General features: G+C 35.1%; 1 protein-coding gene across 12 annotated transcripts in view; it reads right to left on the bottom strand.

Moving 5' to 3' along the window:
- Positions 1 to 4,635: 4,635 nt before the first annotated feature.
- The window catches only part of OXR1 (oxidation resistance 1), a 469,361-nt gene continuing 456,117 nt past the window's right edge, over positions 4,636 to 17,879 (bottom strand). For all 12 annotated transcript variants that reach the window (XM_015145857.3, XM_015145860.3, XM_015145862.3 and 9 more), the window contains 4 exons: positions 17,170 to 17,322; positions 15,346 to 15,441; positions 11,492 to 11,565; positions 4,636 to 6,522 (listed from right to left, as the gene is read on the bottom strand). In XM_015145857.3, coding sequence (XP_015001343.2) covers positions 6,387 to 6,522; positions 11,492 to 11,565; positions 15,346 to 15,441; positions 17,170 to 17,322 — 459 coding nt within the window. In that variant the 3' untranslated portion in view covers positions 4,636 to 6,386. The remainder of the gene's footprint in view (positions 6,523 to 11,491; positions 11,566 to 15,345; positions 15,442 to 17,169; positions 17,323 to 17,879) is intronic.

Genomic DNA, 17,879 nt, shown 5'->3' with positions numbered 1-17,879 from the left:
AGGGCATATAAGAGGAGCAGGAGACCATGGAGTCCATACTGAAGTGGCCCTTAATGTAGATGCCCCACAGGATTCCTAGAATATTCTAATTTCATTCCCAGTACCTATGATATACTTTTAGTATAAGAAGTACGCAGCCAGTTTTTGTTACTTAATTTAAAAATGTGCTCTATGACCCAACCTCTTAGCCTAGAGGTTTTGAGAGTACTGCGATCCATCCACCAGCTATCATTCCCATAAGGATTATCTAATAATACTGTGTGCCCAGATTTGTGGGGCAGGCAGTATCTAACAAAATTACATGGCATTTACTTTTTGACTAATAAATCCCACTCCTAAAATTTCCATGGAATATACAACTCAAACAATATGAAAATACATATGCATAATATGTTGTGCCTTGTTTCTAACCTAAAATACTGTAAACAACCTAAAACATATAGGAAATGGTCAAATCAAGAATGGCATATGCATACAATAGATGCAGCTATAAAACAAAGGGAATATCTTTTAAGAAGTGAAATAGATGGCCAGGTGCGGTGACTCACGCCTCTAATCCTAGCACTTTGGGAGGCCGAGGCGGGTGGATCACGAGGTCAAGAGATCAAGACCATCCTGGCTAACACAGTGAAACCAAATCTCTACTAAAAATACAAAAACAAAATTATCCGGGTGTGGTGGTGGGCGTCTGTAGTCCCAGCGGGAGAATGGCGTGAACCCGGGAGGCGGAGCTTGCAGTGAGCCAAGACAGCACCACTGCACTCCAGCCTGGGCGACAGAGCCAGACTAAGAGTATACCTCTTTATAGGGTTTTGACTTTTGGGAACTTAAATATTATACATGCAATAAAGTAAAATTAAATAAGAGCAGGAGAAAAACTAATATTGGACACAAACAAAGCAAATAAATTGAATTCTATTTTATCTTATTAAAATAACCACACAGGAAGAAAAAATATACCCAACTTTTGATTACAATACTTTTTGATTTAATACTTTCAGTCTAAAGACATAAAAGAACTAAGAAATATCAAATTCTACTGAATTTTGGTGTGAGGGCGTGGGTTTGGCAATTCTGAAGTTCTAAGGTCTGTATCATAAAATTAAGCAAACAAGTAAATATACTGATGTCCTTACTGTGGGGGAAGACACAAACATGGAATGAGAGAAGACAAGCAAGAACTCTGTGGCGTGAGATTGCAAGGAGTGGTATCGGTGTGAATTCATGCTATAAGTTGTCTCCTGAAAGGCCGTAAAGTGATACCACCCTAGTAGCAACAAGTGCCCCTGATTTCTAAATAAGATTCTCCTGCAAGGGAAATACGGTTCCTTTCAGAAATGGCTGATTCTAGGACTGGGTTACAGAAAGTACAGATCAATCTAAAACATTTTTGTTACATGAGGAGTAAGCAAATGCTCAAGAAAATTGAAAAACTCATAGAAGTAAGACTGATGGGGTTCCAACTGGTTAAGTCTAGGATAGAAATTGGTTACATAACCTTTTGAATTAGAAAAAGGAGAATTCATTAGTTCATACTGATACTACATATTCATAAATGATGGAAAAAGGAAAGCTCTTCCCTGTAGTAAATGGCAATGGCAACTAATGTGTTGGGAATGAAAAAGTTTAAAAATACGCATCCCTCTACATATTACTTATTACACAAGGAAAACTGATAGTAGGGGAGAAACATGGTAGACACTATCTAATCAAATAATCAAAGCTAATATCACCAATAAAGGGATAAACGTACATTATGTGCACCCTGATTTGATGCAGAGGACAAAACACTTCTGTGGTTTTCCTATAAAAAATGCATAACCAAAATTTAAGCATAAGGAAAAATTCAGACAAATCTACATTAAAGCACATTCTACAATCCTGAAATTTTTCAAACATACAACTGTCATGAAACAATGAATAATGAACTCTTTCCAGGTTTAAGGAGATTTAAAAAAAAAAGGCAGAACAATTGAATGCAATGCAGGATCTTCGACTGGATCATGAACCAGGAAAAATAATGCTTGAAAGGATATTAGGGTCATTGGAGAAATTTGAAAAGAATTGCATATTAGACCATATTATTGTATTAATGTTAAATTTCCTGAATCTGATCATTGTACTTTGGCTATTTAGGAGGATATCCCTATTCTTAGGAAATGCATACACAACTTTATAGGTAAAGTGTAACAATGAGATGCAGTAAATTAATATGTAGGGTGTATGGGTATGGGTATAGGAGGAGAGAGGATGGGAAGTGATGAGAGCAAGCAAATAGTTCTGTACACATTCCAGCACATCTCCTGGTAAACACATACATATTACTGTTCAGTACATATCAAGGAATTAAATTTTCTGGTCAAAGTCATGTGTATACTTAGCTTTAGTGGATACTGCCAGAAATATTTTCCAAAGTTGCTCCACTCCGCATTCCCTTTTAAAACAGCTTTCACAGTTTCGGGTTTTACGTTTAAGTCTTTAATCCATCTTGAGCTGCTCTTCGTGTATGGTGTAAAGAAGCTGGGGTGATTCTTCAAAGACCTAAAAGCAGAACTACTATTCAACCTAGCACTGCCATTACTGGGCATATACCCAGAGAAATATAGATCTTTCTACCATAAGGACACATGCATATGAATGTTCACTGCAGCACTATCCACAATAGTGAATACATGGAATCAACCTAAATGTTCATAAATGACAGACTGGAAAAAGAAGATGTGGTACATACATACCAAGGAATACTATGAAGCCATAAAGAAGAAAGAGATCATCTCTTTTGCAGGAACATGGATGAAGCTGGAGGCTATTACCCTTAGCATACTAATGCAGGAACAGAAAACCAAATACTACATGTTCTCACTTATAAGTGTAGTCAAGTGATGAGGACTTATGAACACATGGAAGGAAACAACAGACACAAGGGTCTGCTGGAGTAGGGGTGTGGGAGGATGGCGAGTAACAGAAAAGATAACTGTTGGGTACTAAGCTTAATACCTGGGTGATGAAATAGTATGTATAACAAACCCCTGTGACACATGTCTACCTATGTAACAAACCTTCACATGTACCCCCAAACCAAAAATAAAAGTTGGAGAAAACAACAGCTTTCACTCTTACTGGGCACCTTCTTACTTTTAATGTCTTTTGATGAAGTGCTTAAAGTTTTAATGTAGCATACTTTATTTTTTTTCCTTTATATTTAGTGCTTTTTGTGTCTCATTAAAGAAATATATGCTTACCCTAATGTCATGAAAATATTATCCTATATAATTTAATATCTTTATTGTTTTACTTTTCACAATTATTTTTCAATCTGTAATTGTTTGTGGTGTGAGATGAGTCAAGACTTTTTGTTCCATACAGATATGCAATTAATCCACCATCTTTTATTGAATAGACTGTCTTCTCTACTGAGCAGTCAGTAGTATCACCTTTTTTAGAAATCAGTGTCTTTCTAACTTTTGACCAATACATTGTCTTTCTTACTCAGCTTTCTAATAAATCATGATTATCTGGTACTGAAGACCAGATACTCAATTCCTCCATGATGCCTTAGCTATTTTTTGATTTTACATTTCCATATCAACTGTACAATCAGTTTAATTTCCAAAAAAAATAAGCCTGGGTGAGATTTTCACTGTCAATATAATTTAAGAGAACTGCTATCTTTTAATCAATATTGTCTGCCAATAATGAAAATGGTATATCCTTCCTATTTGGGTCTTCACTTTGTTATATAGCTGGTATTTTCAATGGTATTACAAATGGTAATACATAAATTTCATATTTGTTTGCATATAAAAAGTGAAAGAGTTTGTTTTTTGTTGACTTTTAAAGTTCACCTTTCAGGATATATAAAATGTCCTACCCCCAAAAAGTTTATCCTCCTGTATCTCACATCATACTCTAATAAAGTCCATGACTAACTTCATTTTGCTACCTGCTGTATGTTTTTCTTCTATGTACCTTGCCCATCTTGATAAATAATACATCTAAACTCCTAAACCAAAATCCTGAGAGCTATCCTTTTTTCTGACATCCAATCAATAATCAACTCCTGTTCATCCTAACTGATAAATCCTTTCCAAATCTATGCTTCCTTACTCCCATTACCACTATTCTTATTCGGGCCTAATCATTTTTTTCTGGACTTTATAAAAGGCTCGCTTTCCCTTTGTCTCTAGTTTTTCCCTCTACTCATCTACTTTTCACAGATATTTTCCTAAAGTATACACCTGATCATGTCACTCCTCCTCTCAAATGTTAACTGAACCTATGGGATACAAAATATCAAAATTTCTTGGCACTGCACACACAAAACTGTTTATGACAAGAGGCTTAGCTTGTTACGCATTCTCCACTCAAAATGAAAACAATGTACTTTAAAAATATCAAATAACTTGCACTTTCCCATGTGTCAAGTGCCTTCTCCCATCTCCATTTTAAAAAATGTAATGCTCCCTCTAATTGAATGCATCCTCCCATCACTATTACTCCTAACACCATGACCACCACCACAATGTAAGCTATTAGAAGCATTAAAAAAAAAAAAAAAAAAAAAAAAGGGATAGTAGTAGGCTTAATCAAACAAAGACTTGCTAAGAAAATGAGTATTCAATAAATCCAAACTCATTTGTATTTCTGTATTTGATTTTATTTGGTATATGCCACTATGACCTTATTTTAGTTGAAATCCATTACAGGATGTTTTTATTATGATTAGTCAACTCCACAAAGACAATAATACTGCTGTGGAAGACCAAAGGGAAAAAAACTGATATATTTATTTACAATTCCCTATATTGTAAACATTTAATCTATATATTGTTACTAACTTATAATGAGACGAGGAAATGATGCCCTGTATTTCTATTCATATTCAGCAATAGCATATTATAATAGAACATCAGATTTTCTTTTCCATTAGCATTATGCTTTCTTTAAATAATTATCTAAACTTTCAAAAGAACTAAATATCTAAGTGCTATACAACTAAATCTACTTAAGCCAATATTTGGCTTATAATTTCATTTTTAGAATAACTTAAAGTGCTATAAGCAACCCGGCAATCAACACTTTCTATAAGAACAAAACTACCTTTAAACATTAATTTACAAGATATACAATGTTTATCTGGAATAGCTGAAATTTCAGCACAAAGTCACTGTCACATGTATAACAGCAGGATTCTTTTTTGCATAACATGAAGCTTTAAAATTAACTGATGAATTATTGCCACAATGGTTATTATTGGTTTACTACAAAAGAGGATAAGAACTACTAGTGTATTCTATCTTTTCATTTTTTTTGAGGTCACTTGACAGTAAGTTTGCATATTCAACAAGTCTACTGAGTTACAATATTGTCTACTATAATCATTGCCCTTTATAAGAGCAAATGCTAATGGTAATTAATAACATATACCACTCAAAGAAAATCACACTTTTTTTTTTCCTTTTGAACAAGAGTAACCTATATTTTGGGAGTTGGTGTGCAACAAGGCTAAAACAACCAAATTATAAAACAGTATATACCTGACACAGTATGTTGAGGAAAAATGCATCTGTTTCATAGTTTTTGTACTTATGATAATGCCTTACTAAGCTACACATATGTAAATAGTATGTTTTCTTGCTTAATATATTAAATCCAATAGAATCATTAAGTTCTCATTCTCCTTTGTGATTTGTAACTTTATAAGATAATTTAATGATGAAAGCATACGCCCAAACCTGCAGATCATGTGTATTGTCATCTATTACAATCAAAATTCTCCTCAAATTTCATTTTTCTTAAAAGGAAATTGAAACTACCTGCAACATTGTTACAGAGAATGTTGTAGTGTGAATAAAAACTAGAACTCAGTGGTCTATGAAGTATGTACTATTTTGGCATGTGATTTTTCCTTCATAAGAATAAGATGAACATGTCCAAATGTTACCTGTGGCAACTTCACAGATACAGAAGTATCTAGTCTTCACTTCCTCAATGCCCCAATTAGACTGTTCTAGTAAAAGAATCAATATAGTTAAAAAATAAATAAATCAATACAGGTTCAACAAAAGAGCACCATCCTATTAGGGAACTGAGATAACATGTGAAAATGAAGTTGTCATTATAATCAAAATGTTGCCCAAATTCTAACAAACCCAAGCTGTTATACTAGTACATGGACGCAGTCCATAGTGTTAACCTAAAGAACTCTGGGACAAGAACATGATTTGAAAAATAAACTCCAAAATTATACTTGTAATAAATGGTGATACAGACTAATTTTAAAGCACAAGTGACATGTTACACTGTATTGCTTCTTGAACTTTCCAAACAATGCTTGTCCATGTCAGGTTTGGGCCATTCTCCTGCTAAGACAGAGAGCATTGTATTTATTCAAAAGCCCAGATTTCAATATCTTGGATAAAGAAATCTTCCTTCTTAGAAAGTGTACGATTCCCAAACGTTTTACAAGAATGGCTTCTTCCATGGTAGAGATCTCCATCAAGCCAAAGAGCAAATTCTCCTCTGCAATACATAAATAATAATCTGTTAATATTTATGCCCTAAGTTGTAAAACAATTTAAATGAGACTTTGAATACCTAACAACCCTAAAATTACTAATTTTCTCAAATGCTTCCCAAATCCTTTCAACACTGACACAATTTTGTTTTACTCCCATTCCATTAAAAAATTATTTATGGGCCTGGAGCGGTGGCTCACGCCTGTAATCCCAGCACTTTGGGAGGCCAAGTCCAATGGATCACCTGAGGTCGGGAGTTCAAGACCAGCCTGACCAACATGGAGAAACCCCGTCTCTACTAAAAATTACAAAAAAATTAGCCAGCTGCACTGGCACATGCCTATAATCCCAGCTACTCAGGAGGCTGAGGCAGGAGAAGCACTTGAACCCAGGAGGCAGAGGTTGCGGTGAGCCGAGATTGCACCATTGCACTCCAGCCTGGGCGACAAGAGTAAAACTCCATCCAAAAAAAAAAAAAAGAAAAAAAAAATATTTATGATACAGACCAAGGAACAGTGTCCTCTAACATCAACTTCATGAAGGATTAGCTTTTGAGACAGGTACTACTCTGTGATTTTTTGCCTGGTATTACGAGTTTTTCTCTGGGCATTTTTTTTAGTATGTTTTTTTTTGTGTGTGTGTATGTGTGTGTTTATCTTTTTTGTATGGTTTTAACATATTTAACACGACTTTCTCAAAGGCACAAAAACTCAGTATCATCTAAAATAAAATTTGGGGATTCATTTTAAGGACCTAGTAATTAACTCTGGTTTCCTGCACAGGAAGCTGTTTGCAAAAGAGCTCAGTTTGAAAGGACTTTAAATGGACAAATATGTGATGCTGAGATTCAAGCAGAAGAACCAAGATATAATCTACGTATAATAGGAACTTAACAGATAGATTATAAGGTCCAATTTATCTAATTATCTAATACATAACCTGGAGGGGAAAAAACCAGGTTATGAGAGGACTTTTTTCTACTCTCTAGAAAATGTTTCCCCACCTAATAGAAGAGGAGAGGGAGCAAAGACTAATAATTAACATAATAGCCAGAGAGTTTTCCCTTGGGATTCTCTAAATCTAAACTAGGATATCAAGTCAGCAGACTGGAGCCAGAGTTTAGGAGGAAGAGGGTTTTTAAAAAAATATGTGCGGTTATATTTCAGTGAAAGAAAAAAAACTGGTCTGGGATTAAGACTTGTCTGTCAACTCAGTGGCCACAACTTATGTCAAACTTAGTTAAGTCACTTAACCTCTCTGGGGTAGAGTTTGTCAATTACATAAAAACACAAAAAAAGAAAAGCATATTAGGTAATCTGTAAAGACTTACACAACTCTATAATTTGGATGGCTATAATACCTTCTGACCTTCAGGCTTGCCATCAGGAGTCACATGGCATCACAGAGTTAACTGACTTATGTGGGAGAGGAACTCACCTATTTTTTTTTTTTTTTTCCGAGACAGAGTCTCGCTCTGTTGCCCAGGCTAGAGTGCAGTGGCGCGATCTCTGCTCACTGCAAGCTCCGCCTTCTGGGTTCACGCCATTTTCCTGCCTCAGCCTCCTGAGTAGCTGGGACTACAGGCGCCCACCACCACCCTTGGCTAATTTTTTCTATTTTTTAGAAGAGACAGGGTTTCACTGTGTTAGCCAGGATGGTCTCGATCTCCTGACCTTGTGATGCGCCTGCCTTAGCCTCCCAAAGCGCTGGGATTACAGGCATGAGCCACTGTGCCTGGCCTGGAACTGACCTATTTTTAACACTATCTTAGAATGAAAGAAAGGAACTATTTATTTATACTCTGTAATAAAAAACAGCATCAAATATATAATGTATATTAATTACATATATAAATTTTAAGTACAGAGATATGTTTCTAAGTAGAGAAGGGTGGCTACAGTGACCACGTAGAATGGTTCCTTTAAGAGTTGGGGCCAAGTGCAATGCCTCATGCCTGTATTCCCAGCATTTTGGGAGGCTGAGGCAGGGGGATCACCTGAGGTCAGTAGTTTGCGACCAGCCTGGCCAATGTGGCAAAACCCTGTCTCTACCAAAAATACAAAAATTAGCTGGGCATGGTGGTGAGTGCCTGTAATTCCAGCTGCTTGGGAGGCTGAGGCAGGAGAATCACTTGAACTTGAGAGGCAGAGGTTGCAGTGAGCCAAGATTGTGCCATTGCACTTCAGCCTGGGCGACAAGAATGAAACTCTCTCTCTCAAAAAAAAAAAAAAAAAAAAAAAAAAAAAAAGAGTTGGTACTTCACAACAAAACAGAAAAGACGGATCAGTATAGTAATTCACAACAACCAGGTGAAGAGATCATCCTGTGTCATTCAAGAAGAGAGTTGACAGTACAAAAAACTGTAATGGGATAACCAGTGATGTGGTTCTTATGAACCTCTTCTGTAAATAAAAATGGGACTTTGCTAAGATGCAAGATCACCTTGAAAATCATAACAATCCAGAGTTAGTGATACGGAAGCACTGCAAAAACTAGATGGTCCTGAAAATGCCCCCTGCCCCATGAGGAAGCCATCACTTGTTAAGGTTCAAATTGAAATTCATATTTGACTAATTTGTTTAACTTTAAATACACATTTATCATGTTTCAGACATTGGTACTGGAAAACACAAAGATAAATTAGAAACTGCATTTGAATTAAAAAGTTTATGGTCTTATGACAATAGACTTCTAGAGGCTCTAACACTACTGGCAACAACATGCTTTTTAAAGAGATATCTGAATCCATGAGCCTTTTAAAGTGCGAATAGACTATCACAGCCAACCTATTAGAAAGGAGAATATGAAAGGGTCAGACTTCCTCACAAAAACCTTATTTTGCTAAATATGAAAGGGTTAATAAAAGATTAGACATTTAGTTGTAATCTCAGATGACATCTAAGAAGTACCTCAAAATTGACCTTCAAGATTCATGAATGTCACTGATGCTGCAATAAGTTTTATTACCAAGTATGAATAGTTTTTTCCAAGGTAACCTGAACTTTCTGAAGCCCTGAGTAGAAGCTTTCAATATTTTTGTCAATTTCTTAATATCACATATAAAATTTAATTTGTATATTCATTTTAGGACAATGGATGTCTCTGCATTTCATCAGCATTTCAGAAGGGTATGTGATATCCAAATATTTAAGTAAATGTATTTAAGACAGATCTGTCCCAGGTGAAACACCTGGAAAGCCAGAAAGTGTATTTTTATATGAGCAATGCTTTCAAAGATGATTCATATGACTTTCTGAAAAGAGAATGGCTAAGGAAGTAGAAGGAATAAAAGCGGTGTTCTAAATCTTTAATTAATGTCTTACAGCTCATGCAGCCAAAGATACTGCAGGCAGAATTCTTCCTGGTATCAGAAGGGAACAGATCATGTTGGATGAAAGAAAGTAAGTAAAGGTGGCTATCAGTTTAGGTGGTTATCAGTTATTGAGTACTTACTATATGCTAGATACTATACTAGGATTTGCACAAAAATCATATCCTTGTGAATTCCTTATAATCTCCCTGTAAAACTGATTTAATCTCCAATTTATAGCTAAGGAAAGTTTAGATTTGTTAGGGAGTTTGCTCAAGATACCACATATAGCATAAGTTGAAGTGAGAATCTGAATCAGGTCTATTGGACTCCTAAGCCTACATTAAGTCCACTTCATCATTATTTTTCTTTTGGGGTGCCTTTCCTTTGGAATTCGGGAATATTAACTCCCTGTAGTTTCTGCTTTCTGAAGCTGTACTCTCTTTCCAACACTGAAAACTTATATTAATTTATTATCAAATAACCCAATGATTACTTTAGCTTGGTGAAATCATGTTGTACAATAAAATCTAGTTCCAGCAGACATCTAATGGCATTGTGTATGTCATTTTTGAAGACTTAAAGCACCCATAAAATCTTGAAATTATAAGCCACTAGCTTGAGTGGACCTCTTGGAGAGCTAACAGAATCACATGTAAGACTACTGTTTTGGGGAGGGCTGAATGATACCCCCTCAAAAAGTATAATTGGACCATGTAAATATATGCTGAGTTCAACAGCTAAAACTAACAGAGAAGTCTACAATAACCATGATCACTTTTTAATCGCCCTAATTATATCCCCCACACCTACTTATAGAGAAGTTGTAAGAAAATTTGTTAATAATAGAATAACCCGGGATGATGAATATTCTTTGGTGGTCTGAATAAATTATCATTATGTATCCTCAACTGTGGGATACAAATATTGTAACACTTTTACAAGTCTGAAAATTATTTAGCATACCCATGTCTAATAATGAAAGACAGAAATACCAAAGGAAGGAGTTGATGCTTGCTAAGCCCAGGCTAGGTGGGACCAGAGCAGCCTACCTCCCAACACTGTCAAGATTAAAGGAGGCTGGGATACCAAATGAAAAACAAAGTTCCTCACAGCACTTGCAATGCCAAAAAAATCATATTATTGTCTGATTCATAATTGTTAAAAACAAGCAAGCAAAAAACCCCTGAAAACTTGAGGGGTCCCTACAATTTTCTACAGAAATATCCATTTCTATTATTGCCTAAAATATCATTCCAAATGGTCTCCAGAGTAGAATAACATGAAAACAATTGGACTTCTTCTATGCATTGGGAGAAATACAGTAATATTCCATCACAGTTATTTAAAAATTAGAGAAGTTCAAAGGTACTGAGATATTTCCCTTTAAATTATCAAAGAGCCACTATGCTCTAAAGAAAAAGATGGGTCTTAATAAACAGTGAATAAACTGAACAGTATTTTAAAACGAAGAAACAAATACTCTACCAATAGTTTCAATAACTACACTTGAGCACCTTCTTGCAAATATACTTTCATTTTCATAATATATAAATTTGAATTCTAATGTCAAAACTTTCTAAAGATGACTGAATTTATAACTAATCCAAATGCATTTTAAAATTCTTCAAAAATCTCATAATGAAATGTCCAAGAGACTTACCCTCCACCACCGAAAGCTAGTGAATCCATGTCTCCTTTGATAAAAAACATATTATCTCCTGTCCACTTAAAGACCTATATAAATTTAAAAAAAGCTTTAAATATATAGATGAAATAGTTATTATACAGAGTTAGTTCTCCAAAACTCAAAAGAGTTAACAAAGCCAAGATTGACAGTATAGGAATAAGAACACCACAAAAAGCTTGGCACAGAAGGCTCTGGTGGTTTGGGTTTCAGTGTTTATATGACTAAATTTGAAAGCACACATTCTATCACTTAACTTTCAATTCCAATTTCTCAAATTTTGTTAACTTTTCACACACACTTCTTTCTCCTGACTTACAGACACCAAGAGTTGGATGGTAAATAGAAAAAACTGAAGAAAGGGCCGGGCGCGGTGGCTCAAGCCTGTAATCCCAGCACTTTGGGAGGCCGAGACGGGCGGATCACGAGGTCAGGAGATCAAGACCATGCTGGCTAACATGGTGAAACCCCGTCTCTACTAAAAAAACAAAAAACTAGCTGGGCGTGGTGGCGGGCGCCTGTAGTCCCAGCTACTCGGGAGGCTGAGGCAGGAGAATGGCGTAAACCCAGGAGGCGGAGCTTGCAGTGAGCTGAGATCCAGCCACTGCACTCCAGCCTGGGCCACAGAGTGAGACTCTGTCTCAAAAAAAAAAAAAAAAAAAAAAAGAAAAAACTGAAGAAAGAAGTAAATGAGTTGAAAAAAAATCAGACACAAATGCATTAACTTTTACCATTAAACATAAATGTATGTTAATTTGATAATATTTTAACATAGGGCCAAGGCCTTTACTTTGGATATATATTTAATGATCATAGTTCTTAAATAAACCACGCCCATAATGGGTATTTGTGATTTCCAGTTTCAATTTCTTTAAACAGTGAGAACTTAAAATCATTTGAGAAATCCAAAAGCAAACTAGACATTAATACTCTTAAATATCTTTTTCTAACAGTTTATGGGTGTTTTACCTAAACCTATCATAGTAGCAATTTCTAGCAACTTACCTTTATCAAGTTTTTCAAATGTGTTCATTACAGTTTTCAATAAAACTTTAACACTTGTTTTTCATAGTTATGTAACATTTAATTGACTACATTATTACACTTATCAGGTAGCAGTAACATAAAAAGTGTGAGAATAGGCACTACTGATGCTTAGAAAATCTGTAATAACTACAAGCTTTCAATTAGTTGTTGCTATCAGTTGATATATTTTATGGAAGGAATCAAAAGCATTGGTTATTCTGGTGACCTAGTTAAGTACAAATTTGCTAAAAGACTTTTTATTGTGTAACCAAATCGTTCCTATTTTGTTCATTTATTTTTATAACCAATGGTGTTGATTCCTTTTCTTGAGATTAAAATGAAGGTTTTACGTGCCACACTCCAATGTGCCCGAGATACTAATATTGCACTCAACGTTTTAAGAATAGTCACACATTCACTAAAATTCATTTATATCTTTACATTTTAGATTTTATTAGCATAAGAATGTATTCCATCTATGTTAGTCAAGGCACAGTAAAGCCACACAGGTAAAGAAAAAGAAACCAGTTAATAACTTTTTATTTAAATCCAAATAATTTATTTTTTATACTTTCATGACTTACATCATTAAGCTTAGTCATTAAATGTTTCTGGAAATTTCACAATGACAATTTATAAACAGAATAGTAATGATAATGTATATTCTTTACTAAGTCCATAATTTGTGTCTGGTGCCATCCCAAGTATTATATATAAATGATCCTCATTTAATTATTAAATGACCATGTCATATTTTATGATTCCTCATTCTATCTACAGGAAAGTTGAAGTTCAAAATGGTCAAAGAAAAGTTAAGCTACCAGGGAGTAAAAGGCAAAGATAGGGGTCAAATGCAACTGTGCATGACTCGAAAGTGCATGTTTTTTTCATTTATGCCATCTTTCTTTTTTTTTCCTTCAACTTAAGTTCAGGAGTACACGTGTAGGATGCGCAGCTTTGTTACATAGGTAAATGTGTGCCATAGTGGTTTGCTGCACAGATCATCCCATCAACTAGGTATTAAGCCCAGCATCCACTAACTATTATTCCTGATGCTCTTCTCTCCCTCCCCGCACCCTCACCCTGCAATAGACACAAAGTCTGTGTTGTTCCCCTGAAATGTGTCCATGTGTTCTCATCATTCAGCTCTTTCCTGTAAGTGAGAACATGTGGTGTTTGGTTTTCTGTTCCTGCATTAATTTGCATGGTGTATATGGTGTATTCCATGGTGTATATGTACCACATTTTCTTTATCTAGTCTATCATTGATGGGCATTTAGGTTGATTCCATGTCTTTGCTATTGTGAATAGTGCTACAATGAACATTTGTGTGCATGTATTTTTATATTAGGAGTACTTATATTCCTTTGGGTATATACCCAGTAATGGGATTGCTGGGTCAAGTGATATTTCTGCCTCTAGGTCTTTGAGGAATTGCCACACTATCTTCCACAATAGTTGAACTAATTTACACTCCCACCAACAGTGTAAAAACATTCCTCTTCCGGTTGGGCATGGTGGCTCACACCCGTAATCCCACTACTCTGGGAGGCCGAGGCATGTGGATCACCTGAGGTCAGGAGTTTGAGACCAGCCTGGCCAATATGGCAAAACCCTGTCTCTACGAAAAATACAAAAATTAGCTGGGCATGGTGGTGTACACCTGTAATCCCAGCTACTTGGGAGGCTGAGGCAGGAGAATTGCTTGAACCTGGAAGACAAAGGTTGCAGTGAGCTGAGATCATGCCATTGCACTCCAGCCTGGGCGAAACAGCAAGACTCTCTATCTCAACAACAACAACAAAACAAAACATTCCCTTTTTCTCTGCAACCTTGCCAGCATCTGTTGTTATTTGACTTTTTAATAATAGCCATTCTGACTGGTGTGAGATGGTACCTCATTGTGGTTTTGATGTGCATTTCTCTAATGATCAGTGATGTTGAGCTTTATTTCATAGGTTTGTTGGCCGCATGTATGTCTTCTTTGGAAAAGTGTCTTCGCCCACTTTTCAGTGGTGTTTTTTTCTTGCAAATTCACTTAAGTTCCTTGTAGATTCTGGATATTAGACCTTTGTCACACGATAGACTGCAAACATTTTCTCCCATTCTGTAGCTGTCTGTTCACTCTAAGGATAGTTTCTTTTGCTGTGCAGAAGCTCTTTAATTAGATACCATTTGTCAATTTTTGCTTGTGTTGCAACTGCTTTTGGCATTGTTGTCATGAAATCTTTGCCCGTATCTATGTCCTGAATGGTATTGCCTAGATTTTCTTCTAGGGTTTTTATAATTTTGGGTTTTACCATTTAAGTCTTTAGCCCATCTTGAGTTAATGTTTGTATATGGTTTAAGGAAGGGGTCCAGTTTCAACTTTCTGCACATAGCTAGCCAGTTCTCCTAGCACCATTTATTAAATAGGGAATCCTTTCCCCATTGCTTATTTTTGTCAGGTTTGTCGAAGATCAGATGGTTACAAGTGTGTGGTCTTATTTCTGAGTTCTCTATTCTGTTCTATCGGTCTATGTGTCTGTTCTTATACCAGTACCATGCTCTTTTGGTCACTGTAGCCTTGTAGCACACTTTGAAGTCGGGTAACGTGATGCCTCCAGCTTTGTTATTTATGCTTAGCATTTTCTTGGCTATTTGGGCTGTTTTTGGGTTCCATATGAACTTTAAAATAGTTTTTCCTAATTCTGTGAAGAATATCAATGGTAGTTTAATGGGAATAGCACTGAATCTATAAATTGCTTTGAGCAGTATGTTATGCCATTTCTTTATAAACAAAATATTGAAATAGGGGTCCTTACCTCAAACTCTGGACAGAACGTAAAAACAAAGGTCTCTCCAGTACCATAAAAGCCATCACTCACTTTAAATGGCTCAGATGCTAATGCACCAAAAACCTAAGGATAAAAAAGGCATGTTCAATGACATGACTAACAAATTTATTTCAGTGAGCATTATTTCATCATATACGTTTAAATAAAATGCAAAAAAGATAAATCTGGTATAGTTTCATCTAACCATACTTAAAAAGGTAAAAATGGCTAGCTGTTATATAATTTACATTATTGTCAAATATAAAGCATATTGGTTTTTCAGCGGAAAAACAGATTTTTTCCTAGTTTTTAAATTTTGGGATTTTATTTAAAGTAATTAAATAGACAATCTTAAAGTAGTTAACACATTTCAGGAGGACTTATATGTACAACATATGTATGAAATGGATAACATGATGCTATGGGATTGTGGTGCTTAATAAAATAAGTCCTTCACTATAGGGAAACATTCTATCACTTTTAAAATATGCTATTTTTTTCTCTATCATTATACAGTAAATTCCACGAGGGCATGTGTTATGTGTGAATTATTTTGTCCTTTAACCCTGTGCATGATCTTATACAAGACACACAGTACCCTAGTGAAAAAATTGATGAATAAGAGATTGACCAAGTAATTTCAGTGTTATGAGTTGAAGTTTCTACATCAGAAATGGGAGCGCAGACAATCTGACAGATAATCCGTACAGTCACTGTCTATCCTGACATTCTATCTTTATAGTCTTAAATTTGAAAATATTTCCTTATTGAAAGGTTATTTTATATATATATTATAGAAAAGTACACAAAACATAAATGCATAGCTCAGTTTAGAATTATCACAAAGCAAAGTCCCATGCAACGTTCATTCAGACCAAGAAACAGAACACCACGAGTTCTAGAAGCTCTCTTTGTGCTTCTTCTCATCAATAGGCTCACCTACCTGAAGGAGTTACTAGCCTAACACCACTATAGATTCATTTGGCCCCCTAATAAAACTTTCTATAAATGAAATCATAAGAAAGTTACTCTTTGGTATTTGATTTCTAATTCAATATTATGTTTGTGACATTCATCTACGCCATGGCATGTAGCAGCAGTTCATTCATTTTCATTGGTGCAAATACTTTTTCTTGGGTATGTAACCTTGGACAAGTTGATGAGCTTATGTCACAGTTGACTCATTCTTTAATATAAAGATGATAACCGTATCAATCTTATAGGGCTTTCATGATTAAATAACATAATGCATAAGTGATTAGTCAAGTTCCTGACACATAAAACACTAAAGGTGTTAGTAATACTAGAGTTTTGTTTTAATATTGCTATTTTACCTTCTCATTAGTTTCCAATTACAACTGACTTGAACTTGCTGTTTGAGGAACAAACCAGTATTACTCTTATTTGTGCTTTTGTTCTGGCTATCACCTTCAAACAATTATTTTTAATCAAAACTTTACCCATTATTCAAGATTCTGCCAATTTCTACCTTTCCCATGAACCTCATTCTTATTTCCTCACTTTTTCTAGGTTCTAACAAACCTACCAGTTTTCCCAGCATTAGAGATATTGGTATGTGCAAACGTTCTTTTCTACCACTCTATAATCCCTTTGAAGGCAGTAATTCTTAATTATCATGCTCATATCTATCCTCTGTAACACTCAACATTGCCTTGCATATTTAAAGAACCCAGTAATTATCAGTTAAATAATAAAATGTACTAATAAAGTAATGTTTATCAAAGAAATATGCTAAAAGTTACTGTTACTGCTCTTAAAGGATAAGCGATTTATGCAGTTAGTGTTTCATACCTGTCCATCACTGTCTTTAATCACCATCAGCACTGGGGTGTCTAAACCTGTCATTGTTCGATAAAGAGTTTTCAAGCTTGTGCCATGTTTTCCAGTACCATAAACAAGAGTCCATGGATAGCCAATTGTTCTTGGTGGAAGATGCTTGGTAAGCTTTAAAAAACAAAGTGTTAGTATTTACTTGATAGCTTGTTGTTCATTATATAGAATACTATTGCCAGCTGGAATTTAATGGTGCTTATATAATGTAGGCTATAAAAATAAATTAACAGTAGAAATTATTATTCTCAAAGATACTAAGATGATTGAAAAGTATTACACATTTCTCAGCATATTAATTGTCAATTAGGAAAATAGAGAATCATCCTGAACCAGACACAGATTAGAACAGAGATAAGAAACATAGATTACTTACTGCTTTTGCCTTCCATATTGAATTAACAAAAATACTTGATAGACTATTAGCTTGATTATTAAAATATCTCTCAAATAATGGGCTAGGGAGACAGACTATCCAAGTTAGGAATCAAGCTTTAATACTTCTCCCTGTGTGACCTTGAACAAGTTAATCGCTCTATGCTCCCGATTTTTTAACTTAATAAAAAATGTGCATAATAAGAGCATCTAATTTCTACAACTGTTGTAACAACTACATGAAATAATTCACATAAAGCAAGTAACAAGCACACAACAATAAAACAAATATTGGC

This window comes from Macaca mulatta, chromosome 8, assembly GCF_049350105.2.
Source record: "Macaca mulatta isolate MMU2019108-1 chromosome 8, T2T-MMU8v2.0, whole genome shotgun sequence".
Classification (NCBI taxonomy): domain Eukaryota; kingdom Metazoa; phylum Chordata; class Mammalia; order Primates; family Cercopithecidae; genus Macaca; species Macaca mulatta.
This window is presented reverse-complemented; position numbering and strand designations above follow the sequence as displayed.